We start from the raw sequence: 13,301 nt of genomic DNA, 5'->3' as shown, positions 1-13,301 counted from the left end.
TCAATATGATTTGCAAATTTTGGTGTTTTTTTTATAAATATTATTAACATTCGTGTTCTGAAGCTCATAAAATATTATTGTTGATTTACGATCAACTGTTTTCACTAACAACTTACAAGGAACCTTGTATTACATTTTCAAGTTTTTTGACGAATGAAATTTTTATTGACATTCATTTTAAAAAAAAAACTAATAATAATTGAACATTTCATATACCTATAAATATAACCTCGCAAATGCACCACCTATATTCATTTTCCCACCGGAAGAGTTACTGAAAATCGAAGCATTATATTAACTACTTATTGTATTACAGAGACACAAAATAAAACACACGCACACATCATTGTAAAATCAATACATTCATCGCTCCGCTGAAAATCTAAATTGCAGAATTCGTTAATAATTTAAAATAATGATTGCAATTTTACTTACAAAAAATAACAACTGTAGAAAGAACTGGGAATTTTTAATTTTTAATCCCCGGATGCACCAACTATAGATTCACTTTCCCTTCGGAAAAGATACTTAAGTTGAAAATCAAAGTATTATTTCGACTACTTATTTTACACACACAAAATTTAAAAAAAAATTGATTGTAAAATACTAAAATCAATACATTCATCGCTCTAGAATCTTAAACCATCATTATAATATCAATACATTTATTTCTATAGACTTAGAGTCGACAAGTAGATAGGTAACTTAGTAAAATATTTATGCATACTACTAAGATATATATATATATATCTGTTGGTTTGCCCTTCACTCACAGCCATGCCAAGGTAGTGGCAAATGGGGCAAGTGCCTCAGTGTGGCAAAAGTTGTAACATTTTAAAGGGCGGCAAATGTTTAAATACTTATGGTTAATAGGGGTGCTAAAAATTATTGCCGTCAGACACCAATGAAAGTTAGCACGGCACTGCTGTCACGCGTCACTCACTAATTACTCATTACTCATTACTAAATACTAAGATATTAAATTAAAATGTAAAATCACAGGCTTATCTCCACCTTTATATTTTAAGACAGTGAAGTTCACGGCTTAAAACATAAATAAAAAAAAACAATTGTAGGTTAAAAAACGTAACAAATTTTACAATATATATTTGACAAAATTAAATCTTACATTTGTTATCATAGATAATCAATTATTACATAGATGAAAATATATTTATAATAAATTAAAATTATAAAATATTTATTCTTTATTAATACAAAAATGTGCAGAGAACAACAATTACTTATTAAGAATTTACATTATATTACACAAATATTTTACTACAAATACTAAACATGAGTAATTTATTTAGAAAATATTTTTGATAAAACTGTTAAATATAATAATACAATTATTTGTTTTGTTAGTTTGATGTCATACAAAAATACAATCTATACAACTGGTTCAAGCAGGTTATTTCAAATAATAAGTATAAAATGTTTTAATTAATATAGCTGGAAAAGTTGAATAATTCAAATTATTTGTCATTATTACATACAATGTACAATTTGTATACTGTGATATTAATATTGTTTAAAATAAATATTTCATTACTCGAAGTACAATATTTATAAAATTATCAAGTCAATGTAAACCATACAAAACAACTCAAATAAATATTAAAATTAAATTAAAATATATATTTTAAAATCAAAACAAATTAATGACACAGAAGAATAAATTAGCTATAGTAGCAATAACATATTTTGTTGACAAATAATAATTGAAATATGAAACTTTTTAAATGTAAATACAAGAAATAAATTACATTAACACCTCAAACTTGATGCAATAGTCAAATAGGTATATAAGATATTACTCCAGTGTGTTGTATTTGTAAGGATAAAATATTGAAACTCCATAAATTAAGAGTATTTTAACGAAAAATTTAAATTGTAATTATTAAATTATTGTCTTCTTCTAACTGCTTTAGCTTTACGTCTTTCACCGGCAGGAGCTGTTCCCATAGAGAATAATGGTTGACTTGATCCCGGCATAACTGTAATTAGAAAATAAAACTATTAGTGAATAATGTATTACATTTTTATAGTTGTCCATACAAACATACCAGTTGCGGTCATTGGAGGTGATCCAAAACCAAATGATCCTATAAAAACAAAATTTGTTTAAATATTAAAATAATACAACATATAGCAATGAGTAATGTTGGAAAATTTGGTACGATAATAATAAATAAGTAAGAATAACTTACTAAAATGTGTTAAAAATAAATTTAAGAATAAATATAATTAGTTAAATAATGTATCTTTAAAACATATATAATATACTAGATGTTCCGGCAATGCTTTGCTATTATTTTATTTATTATTTATTATTTATTTATCTAAAATAAAATATATCTTCAAAAATGGAGGGCTTTGTCCTGATGGCGGTAGAAGGCTACCTATGAGATGATAAACTTGTCCTCCTACTTTAAAGGTGGGCATTCAATTTCTCTCTCTAATTTTTTTCGCCCCAAACAAAGTCATATGAAAAAGGCTATTGTATGTACATAATTAAAAAAATGCGGGGATAATGTGTGATTATTTGTCAAAAGGTTTTTATTGGTTCTGGTGGCTCTTCAATATTAGGAAGAATGACTTTTCCAGACACGCAGCACATACTGTTCGCTTCATTAGTCCATTTTTTAGCAAAACATTTAGGACCTATCTTATTCATTGCTTCGATTTGGGAGCGGTTCTAATAAGCATAATCAATTTGTGCTGAATGCCGATCTATTACTATGAGATAAAATTCTATTTCCACATTCTAGTTGTTAGACTGTTGTCTTTCTCTCTGTGCCATATGCCGCTACATTCCCTCAGCTGTGCTCGCCAGTCTCTATTTTCAGCAAGGCACTGCAAACGTTTGGCACTAGATTCTCTGGTCTGCAATTGCGACGTGTACACTCTCTGACTTGCGAGTCAATCTGAATTTTCAGAAGAAGATTCTCCAATACAACAAATTTTTATTAATCTCGATTGGGAACTGCGATTAAATAGCTGCGGCCTTTTTTTTCCTAGGCATATTATTTGGAAGTTTTCTTTTTCAAATCAGAGAAAATAAGAATAAACAGTGTACATAATAAATGTATGCACTTGGATGTAAACAACAATTACTGGCTGATAAGATCTCCGTGTCAACGGATTGAAAGTACTGAGCTACACTAACTTAGAGCGGACAATGGGTGAAAAATTAGCGTTTTACTAAATCTAACATCTAAGTATTGGCATATTATGTCACAGTGATTTATGAGTATGAGCCGCGCGAATACATAGAATTGCCACTGCGTCAACAGGCGTATCGCTTTAATAATAAGTTATTAAAACCAATAGCAACCATTTTCAAACAAACAATTCCATAGTAAATCTCTTAATAACTTTTTGAGCACCTCCCCGGGTGCTTTAATTTACTATTTTTAAATTAGTCTATGACACTCATAAATAATTTGGCTTTCTATTGGTAAAAGAATTTTGAAAAGCGGTTTAGTAGATCCAGAGATTACCCCCTACAACCTTACAAATGTAAACTCTTTATAATAATATAAGTATAGATAATATACAATTATTGATTTAAATTACCTTAACTTTGAATTGAAATAAAAATTATAAAAAAAGATAATGTGAAAAACTGGGTTTTACGATATTGTATCACACACTATGTTTTAAAAGCATATGATATATTATTGTATAATCTACTAATTTATTCTGTTGTTTTGGATTTTTACCTATAGTGATTTTATAATATTTAAATTGTACATGATCAGTCCAAATTTCAAAATTAACCCCACTGATATATTATTGACGCAATGCTGATCTGAAGAACTTAGATAGGCGATGAAATGTACAGAATATAAAATATATGATATGAACTTTAGATCAAAATTATAATATGTTTCGTTTAATTCTTTTATTTGCACAGCAGTCTGAAATTACTAAGTTTACCCTAATATTCACATAATAGGCACCTATTACCTGGTGTCAGTCATTGTATGATTGTGATTTTATTTAGTTACTTGTTGTCATAAGTTTAATTTTTCAAAAATGCCAAAAACGCCATGAAATAAATTAAAAATTTAATTGTACGGTAGATAGGTACTATCATCAAATAAAATAAATATAATGTTTATAACTGATGATACAACTCTTTTTTGTCAAGTGTGTAACAAAACACGTCATTCTAAACCAGGGGTCTGATCTGAAGAAATTAAAATTATAACTTTAAGAGATAAAAAGTTGGGCATAGAAATGTAAAGAAAAGAAAATATACTATGAATATTATTATTTGTCACACACGTGTGAAGTACCTATTTTTTTTAATATTATATTTTACAAGGACACATAGCTCGTAACTTTACCTTTATAGATGGAAAGGTGGCATCCCTGTAAGGTTAGGTATATCATATACATGATATATATATATATTAAAATCATTTTAACAGTGAAAATAATATAAAGGATTACCTATATTAGTAAAATAATAGTAAATATTAAATACCTTGATTTGGTTGTGTTCCTCCAAATTGTGGTGTTGACAATGGTGATGGGCCTTGGCCAAATTGAAATGGCGAAGCAGTTGTAGAAGCAGCATTAAAACTAAAAGCCCCATCTGGTTTAGTAGGTTGTGAATTACTGCCAAATGCAAATGTAGATGAACTAGCAGGGGCATTGTTTGTACTACCAAACTGAAAACTTTGATTTGTTCCAAATGTATTAGATGGAGGTGATGCTACACTTCCAAATGTAGGTGCAGCAGTAGGGGAAGTTATGTTGCCAAATGGAGATGGCTGTGGTGGTTGAACAGTACCAAATGTGGTGGTTTGTTGAGGTGCTGAATTGCCAAAACCACTAAATCCCGATGTTGCAAATGTACCGGTAGCTTGGCCAAATTTTACTGGGCCATTATCAGTCTTATTGGCGCTAAATTGAAATGCATTACTTGTTTGAACTGAACTTCCAAATTTGAATGGTTCTGCTGTTTTTTCAGTATTATTTGTAAATTGTAATGGTTGGTTAGAAGAAGGAAAAGTAGTTCCAAAAGAAGCAGGTTTATCGTTCCCTCCAAATTTAAAGGGAGCACTTGTATTTTGAGTTCCAAAACTTGGAGTAGAGAACTGGGTTTTTGGTTCTTCTGTTTTTTGTGTATTAAACTGAAATGCTGGTTTATCTCTAAAGTCTTGTGGAGCTGAGGCTCCAAAAGCTGGTGTAGTTTTGTTAGAAGTGAACGGAAATGAGCCACTTGGAGTCTCAGAAGGTTTATCGCCAAGTTTTGATCCTGTATTGTTAAATTGAAACATGGGTTTTGTTGTATTATTAGCAAAAACCATACCAGAAGCTGTTGGTTTATTTTCAGCTGTTTGACTACCAAAAACTAATTTTGGGCCCTGGTTGATAGCCGATTGACTGACAGAAGTATTAAATTGAGACTTTGATTGATCTGTTGAAGACGCTCCAAATACCGGAGTTGACAAAGCACCAAATTGTAATTTAGGTGTTGATTTTTCGGTGATATCATCATACTTAGGAGGATTACCAGTAGGCAAGGTTGTATTATCTGTTTTACCAAAACTAAAAAGATTTTTATTTTGTGAACTCGACCCGAAAACCGCATTTGTAGATTCTGTTATAGGTTTACTATCACACTTCAAAGGACCAAATTGAAATTTCACAGAATCTGTTGGTTTTGAATTTTCTACAGATTTTTGATTATTACCAAATGAAAATAATGATTGAGCAGTTGGATTTTCTGACCCTTTTGTTGCTTCAAACGGCATTTTAGGTGTTGATTCAGTGACATCTGTTTTCGTTGCACCAAATTGCATTATAGGTGTTGATTGTTTATCATTAACTTTGGTCACTCCAAATTGCATTACAGGTGTTGTTTGTTTGTCATTGTCCTTAGTTGCACCAAATTGCATTGCAGGTGTTGATTGTTTATTATCAATTTTGGGCACTCCGAATTGCATTACAGGTGTTGATTGTTTTTCGTCAGATTTATTTACTCCAAATTGCATTACAGGTGTTGATTGTTTTTCATCAGATTTATTTACTCCAAATTGCATTACAGGCGTTGATTGTTTTTCATCAGATTTATTTACTCCAAATTGCATTACAGGTGTTGATTGTTTATCATCAATTTTAGGCAGTCCAAATTGCATAACAGGTGTTGATTGTTTTTCATCAGATTTAAGTACTCCAAATTGCATTATAGGTGTTGATTGTTTTTCATCTGCTTTGGGTACTCCAAATTGCATTACAGGTGTTGATTGTTTTTCATCTGCTTTGGGTGCTCCAAATGTAAATGATGGCTGTACTTGTTTAGAAAAGTTATCAATTTTAGTTCCAAATACTAATGATTTTTCTGCTTCTTTCTTTGAATTATCTATTGACTTTTCAGTATCAATTTGTACATGTAAATTGCTATCATTTATTTTAGAACAATCACTAACAACAGTAGATGAACTTGTAACAGATTCAATTGTTTTAGATGCCGGAACAGTAAACTGAAATGATGGTTTAGGTTTATCTTTATCATTATTAAAACTATTTTGTCCTCCAATTTGAAAATTATCATTAATATTTTTATCTTTTTCTAAAGACTGAAATTCGTTTTGTTCATTAGGAATTTTTACACTTTTATTTTGCGTCTTAATTTCTAATGTATTAGTAGATTCTGATGTTTGATCAACAATTCCTTTCCCATCGACTTCATTAGTCTTTTTATGATTTTCCTCAACAGATGTTACTGCAGAAGTTATTGGACTACCAAAATTAAATTGTAAAGGAGTATTATTTTTATTTCCTTCACTTATTTTTGGTGTACTTTCTGATGGTTGAAGACCAAATGCTAGTGGCACTGTTGACTGTAGTAAAGGTGTTGTATTTAATGTAGCACTAGGTGAAGTAGTTGATCCATTAGACAATAAATTAGTAACCGCTGGTTGTACTTCATTAAATGTGGATATTATTGGTGATGGAACACAAGCAACTGAATCCACAGACTGGTTGCCATTTTTCACATTGGATTTATCAATATTATGCTGTTCAATTGAAATAACTGTGAACAAAACAAAATAATGTAATTAGTATCATCTCTTTTGTTGTTATTAAGTTATTAAATCTTTTAAGTTACAAGAAATATTTTAGTAAATAAGCGGTTATTTTAAAAATTGTATCTAAAGTTTACAAAATAAAAACATATAAAATGTTTGAAAATTTAAAAGAAAGTATTTAAATAATTAGATTTCTATTATAATTTAACCCTTTGAGGAGCATGGACGTATGTATATACCGGGTGATTCTTTTATCATTGAACACTCATTATTACAAAAAGTCTAAATTTTTTTTAAAATATTTTTACATAGTTTCAAGTCGTTTAATGTTTATAAAACAACATTTTTAAAAAAATTTACATAAGTTAGTACATACTCTAATGTATTCAATTTAACTAGAAGTGAAGACTTGGATTATCATTTTAATTTTTTATTATTAAAAATTGTTTTAATTATTTTATTTTAATTCAAAATTTATAATCCCAGACTTGAAATTATTAGTGGTTATTTATCTTATTATAATAAACCTTATATAGTTTTTAAAATATGATTTAAAATTATTAAATATCATAATTATGATTAAACAGACTTGAGATTATAGAGTATAGATGGCAAAATATATTACCATTCTTTTGAGCTTTTTTCCTTTTTTCTTCAAGCTTTTCAATACTTGTATATGGTATAGGATCTGCATCGTCAAATACTTCATCAAGTATAGTTTTCATACATACTTTCTTCACAACCTGGGTTTTACCGCTTCTGTTAAATATGCGACTAGCTGCAACTGTTACTAGATCATCAGACATGTCAGTTTCCGTGGTTTTGTCACTTTTATTGGAAGTATTCCGGTCATTATTAAGTAAGACAGTAGAACCACAGCATGTACAACTTTTACAATGCTTACGATCTGGTGATTCTTCTTCATGATCTATTACATAGTTATATATTAATTACATAAAAGGTGGGTAAAGCTTAATTAAAACTAAGATATATAACTGAATGTCTTATGAATAACTAAATATAGTACCAAAAGTTGATTATGTACAATCTGTAGCAAAAAGCTAAAAAATTGTCAATTTATTTAATATAGATACATACATTTGCTAATGTATTAAAGCAAATTATTATATTATACTTTAATATCTTTAGACAATTTACCATGAGGTAAGTTTAAAAAAAATTAATGAGGTTTCAATAATAAGGAACTTATATTTTTATAATATTTCCTTTATACAATTTACGTGGTTTGGGTACAAAACTAACAATATTTTGTAGTTGAAATATAAAGAATGTCATACCAACATGTGTTGTCTCTTTCTTACAAATGAACTGCACGCCAAATTTGAGTTAAGCCTAATCAATTTTATGTTGTTAACTTTAAAATTAAAGCGAACTGACTTATCTCAAACATGAAGGTAAGAAAATTATCTTTGTTACATCAGTAGTACACAATATTTAAATTTTTAAGCACATTTAAAAATGCTTATAACTAGGGCTTGGATTTATATGTATTAAAAAATGAAAATATGTAAATATACACGTAATAAAATATTACTTTAAATATAATAAAAAAAAATGAAAATATGGAAGTACACAAAAATACAAAAAGTACAATTTATGTATAGTTAAATCTTATTCTAAATCTTGATTGCTATGAAACAGTTGACAAAATACAATTTTATATTATAAATACATGAATATGTAGAAAAAATGGAATAATTGAAAAATATGTAAAAATATTTAGTATCAAGTATGGCTCATTTTATTACAATTTACAAATCATTTGAAACAAATTTATCACTTGCCCAAATTAAATTTTATTATCACTGTAAAAATATATATTTACAGTTTACATATTATAAACCTAAGCCATACACATAACTCTATTAAAAATTCAAATATAAAAACTGACGCAGATATTGTTATTACTTTTAAGTTTGATAACAGGTTAATTTACTCTAACGCAGTTTCCTATGTAAACACGACATTCACAGATATGAATCAGAACACCTTGTATTTCATCACATTGGACACACTTAAAAGAAATTGTTCATATTGTTGTGGTTATGGCATAATATTGAAGCTAAAAACACTAAATTGGTTCTACTTAGCATTTATTTTTTATGTGAGGTTAGGTGTTATGATTGTAAGACAGAAACAACACAGGTGGGTAATATGTCTTCATAATATTAGAGTATTTACTAGTGTTAACACTTTTCAAAAATAGACTAAGGGCCAGTTGTACCGTCTATGGTTAAAGTTAACCGGAGTTTAACAGGTTGAATTTACCCGGTTAAATATCAGTTATTAGCTGATTAAGCGCAATCGAAATTATACCGTAGACGTAAAACTGGCCCTAATACAATGAAACTTCCAAATTACCAAGTCTCATGGAGCATAAAAAACATTTGTGTTGTAGAGAATTTTGTTAAATAGAATTGAATAAATTTAGCTCTAATTTGGTTTGGTTCTCAAAAATATTTTGTTTAACACAACATTTTTTAATGGAAGTTTGTTATATGGAAGTTTCACTGTATAAATTATAATAATTAATATTTTTAAATATTTAAACTTCAAATTACCAGATGGATAAGGTCGTTTTTGACCAGGCGTTAATAAAAACTTGCTAGAACTGTAAGAGCTCAATATTTCATTATTCCGAGTCCTGGGTTTCTTCTGGGGATGACAAATATTTACTCCAAAATCGCTTTGTCGTTTAGTTCTAGTAAAACAAATAACAAGTTAGGCATAAAAATAAAAATATAGGTAATGATAATAGTTGAATAAAAAATTATTTTATTACTATTTTATTTACACTAGACAGATATTACACCAATTACTGACATATTAATAAATAAAATAACTAAATAATATTGAAAATAACATTAATCATACATTTTTTTTTTTTTAATATCCCAAAAATATTTCACCAACATAACAATAAATATATGTACAAAGACTTGTGTAAAGTTTGTTTTGTGATGCTTATATACAATTTAATTATTTTGGACATCAACTTACTATAATTTTATTTATTTTAAACATATTATTATCAATGAGTATTACTAACTTTTTGTTTTCTACATTGACACTTGAAGAATTTGTGACTGTTGGGGTAGGTTGATTGAATCTATGATTATGTCCATTCATCACTATTACACGGTCAGGCGCAGCACTAGATTCACTTATGGTTCTTCGACGTCGATTAACAAATGCATCAACACCGCTCTTTAAAATTGAATTATATTTAGTTATTAAAAAACAATTAGCAAAAATGCACTTTACTTGCCCCCCACGATTATCAATTTTTTTTTTAAGCAGCTTGATATAAAAATGATTTATTTTTTGTAAGCTATAATTTTAGAAGTTACTTCAACTTTTCCCCTACAAATTAAGTCCCAAAATTCAAATTTCAAGCGTCTATCACTAAACAGAATCAGTGTTGGGTAATAATGTAACACAAATTACAAATGATTGTAACGAAATTACTTTTGCAGTAATTTCATTATATTTTATTTAAATTGACGCAATTATAGCGAAATTACTTGTAAAAAGTAATTTCTAGAGATACGTATTATTTTCTACTTTATTAAAAAGTTATGAATATAGAGGTAGAGTGTATAACAACAACTAGGGGCTAGGATATTCGAGAAAATTAAAATTAATACAATTGTATTTATGATTCCGAAAGCTAAGGATAATAATCAACAATATTACCTATTTAAGATCCCAGGAATTACCTAATACTCATACAGTTATATAATAATTAATAGTATACCTACTACTCATTAGTCATTATGGACAGATTTTGCAATTATTTTTTTAAAAAGTAACATTATTTGTAACACCATACTTTTTGAATATAAAAGTAACATAACGCGAATGTAATTTAAATAAAAATATATAACGATATTTTATTACTTTTCAAAAGTAATTTACCCAATACTGCTGACCGTTAATGCAGATCAGTATACATATGCGAAAGTGGGCATTTTTAATCTAAATAGAGTATAAATCTGAGTAAAAGCATAATGCTTTATATTAAAATTAATAATGCTAATTCAATAATGCATTGGTTCACATTAAGTACCGTGTACTAATTTTATTAATATTACCTTATATATTACCTCTTGCCGAGTTCTTTTTCTCCCTCCAAAATTATCTAACGTTTCCATCAATTTCCGCTTCTTATCAAATATGTCTCTTGATGTATTATTGCCATTCATCGTATTGCTACCATTCAAACTATTTCTAGAAAAAACAAAATAAACTTAACATTTATAAATATTAGTAATAGGAATTAGGTACTTCCATAAAAAAAAAAAATAGGAAGCATAAATACCTATTAATGAAATAATAAAAGTAATAAAATTAACCTAGGCACTCATTTTAATTATATATGGATAATACAAAATAAAATTATAAATATTAAGGTTTTTTTTTTTATATCAGGTTATGTTATTTTGTTGCACGCTGACCAAAATTATTGTTCTTCATACATTAAAATGTATAATGTTAGGTCGTTTTCATTACTTACTCTAAAGTATATGATGTTGATAAATTTGATACATCCGTGTTTGGAGTGGTTGGTCTCATTTCTCGAGCTTTTTGAGCTATACGAAAACTAAATCCCGGACTAGTTACTGTTTCTTTACAATTGGATCTAAAAGTAAAATGTTGATTATCATTAAAAATAATTATTTACAAAAAATGTATGAAGCACAAAAGCAAAATAAAAAATATCACCTTTGTTACTACATTTACAAATTGTATTTATACACGTAGGAGAATACACAGACAAGTATACTAAATTAACATATAATAAATAAACTAAATTGATCCCAATATTACATAGGTAATATTGTTTGGTACCTATTTGCTTGTTATTGCCCCACGGAGCCTTATGAAAATTGATTACCCTGATACCAGACAACCTTTTGTCAGAAGTATTTAATCTAAAAATGTCAAAATTCATGATAGATATTTCTCTGTATCTCAATATCTTATGTGTCAGTCTTATTAATGTAATATATTTATGATAAATGGGTAAATAACTCTTATAATAATTAGAATAGAATTTTGTTATATTATAATCATGTTAGTTTGTTTGTCGGCTTGTCATTATATTGACCTATGTGTAATTTCAGAGCATACCAATCTTACAAACGTAACATAAGTACCGCCTTATTTTTAAATATGGTTAAAAATTAATTTTTCAGAGTAATTTTCAAATGCTTACAACAAAAACCTACCATCAAAACAAATAAAATGTGTGACCTTCGAGGATCTAGTGTGTAATTATTATAAAACAGAACATTTTACATGATTAACAATAAGTAACGTACAAATTTAGTATTAATAATATATTTTTTATTGTGTTTTTCCAAAATCTACATAACCTACTTATAGGTTGATTCAGAAAATTAACTTTTTTTTTGATAACATACCTTAATGAAGTTCTACTTCCATTTGATTTGGGTGACTTGTTATTAAAAACATTAAGAGCCCTGGCATGTGGGCTGTTTAGGTTTAACGTTTTACCATTTAAGCTGTTGGGCTTCTTGTTCTTATCAGCATCCGGTTTAGAATTTAAAAACTTCAAAAACGAAAACATAATACCTAAGTAACAGTAATAATAAACCACGCAATAAAATCTAAAAATTAACTAGGTAAACCAACAAAATTAACAAAATTAAAAGCCAAAAGGTGAATTAGATTGAAAATTATAAGGTTTAACTATTTAAGTAGACGGAACACCGAAATAACGTGTTAATATAATAATAATAATAATGTGTCCTAAGTAGTTTTGACAGTAAACACCGAAACGTGTAATGGTGTGTAACTGTAGTTGTACTATACTGTATAGTGTATGAATGTGTAAGACGTGAGAGTGTGTGTGTAACGCACTGACATGGTTAGTCGTCTTGTACCGTGATAAAAAATATATTTCAACTGTTGTACTGTTATCAGTCTAATGAAAAACCGTTGAAAAAGCAATTTGATATATCGTATTATACCATGGTTCGTGGTAAAAACAAACGTCCGGGACAGTGCACTGTACATAAAATAAAACCGTAGATAATAAAACCATTGTTCTATGGACAAAACCACGATTTAAGATAGTATCTTAAATCGTGGACAAAACCCATACTAGTATAATGGTATTTTCATTGGTTCAACATTTGGCGCGATAAAATATTTAAATTATATCTTTAATCTTAGATCGTATTATACAGTAATTGTACATAA

At 28.1% G+C, this 13,301-nt stretch overlaps 1 protein-coding gene across 2 annotated transcripts; it reads right to left on the bottom strand.

Annotated features, from left to right (window-relative positions):
* Positions 1–1,721: 1,721 nt before the first annotated feature.
* On the bottom strand, positions 1,722–12,970 carry LOC100168425 (nuclear pore complex protein DDB_G0274915). Of its 2 annotated transcripts, none has more exons than XM_001949112.5 (9): positions 12,500–12,970; positions 11,590–11,715; positions 11,168–11,303; positions 10,123–10,280; positions 9,635–9,774; positions 7,678–7,980; positions 4,499–7,057; positions 2,070–2,108; positions 1,722–2,000 (listed from the first exon to the last, which is right to left on the bottom strand). In XM_001949112.5, exons 1-9 carry the CDS (start codon positions 12,664–12,666, stop codon positions 1,909–1,911), a joined length of 3,720 nt encoding a protein of 1,239 aa, XP_001949147.2. In that variant the 5' UTR covers positions 12,667–12,970; the 3' UTR covers positions 1,722–1,908. The 2 variants fall into 2 exon arrangements, with proteins under 2 accessions (XP_001949147.2, XP_008187334.1); XM_008189112.3 differs by having other exon boundaries at positions 11,180–11,303.
* Between the last annotated feature and the right edge of the window lie 331 nt (positions 12,971–13,301).

The sequence above is a fragment of the Acyrthosiphon pisum genome, chromosome A3, assembly GCF_005508785.2.
Source record: "Acyrthosiphon pisum isolate AL4f chromosome A3, pea_aphid_22Mar2018_4r6ur, whole genome shotgun sequence".
Taxonomy (NCBI): Eukaryota; Metazoa; Arthropoda; class Insecta; order Hemiptera; family Aphididae; genus Acyrthosiphon; species Acyrthosiphon pisum.
This window is presented reverse-complemented; position numbering and strand designations above follow the sequence as displayed.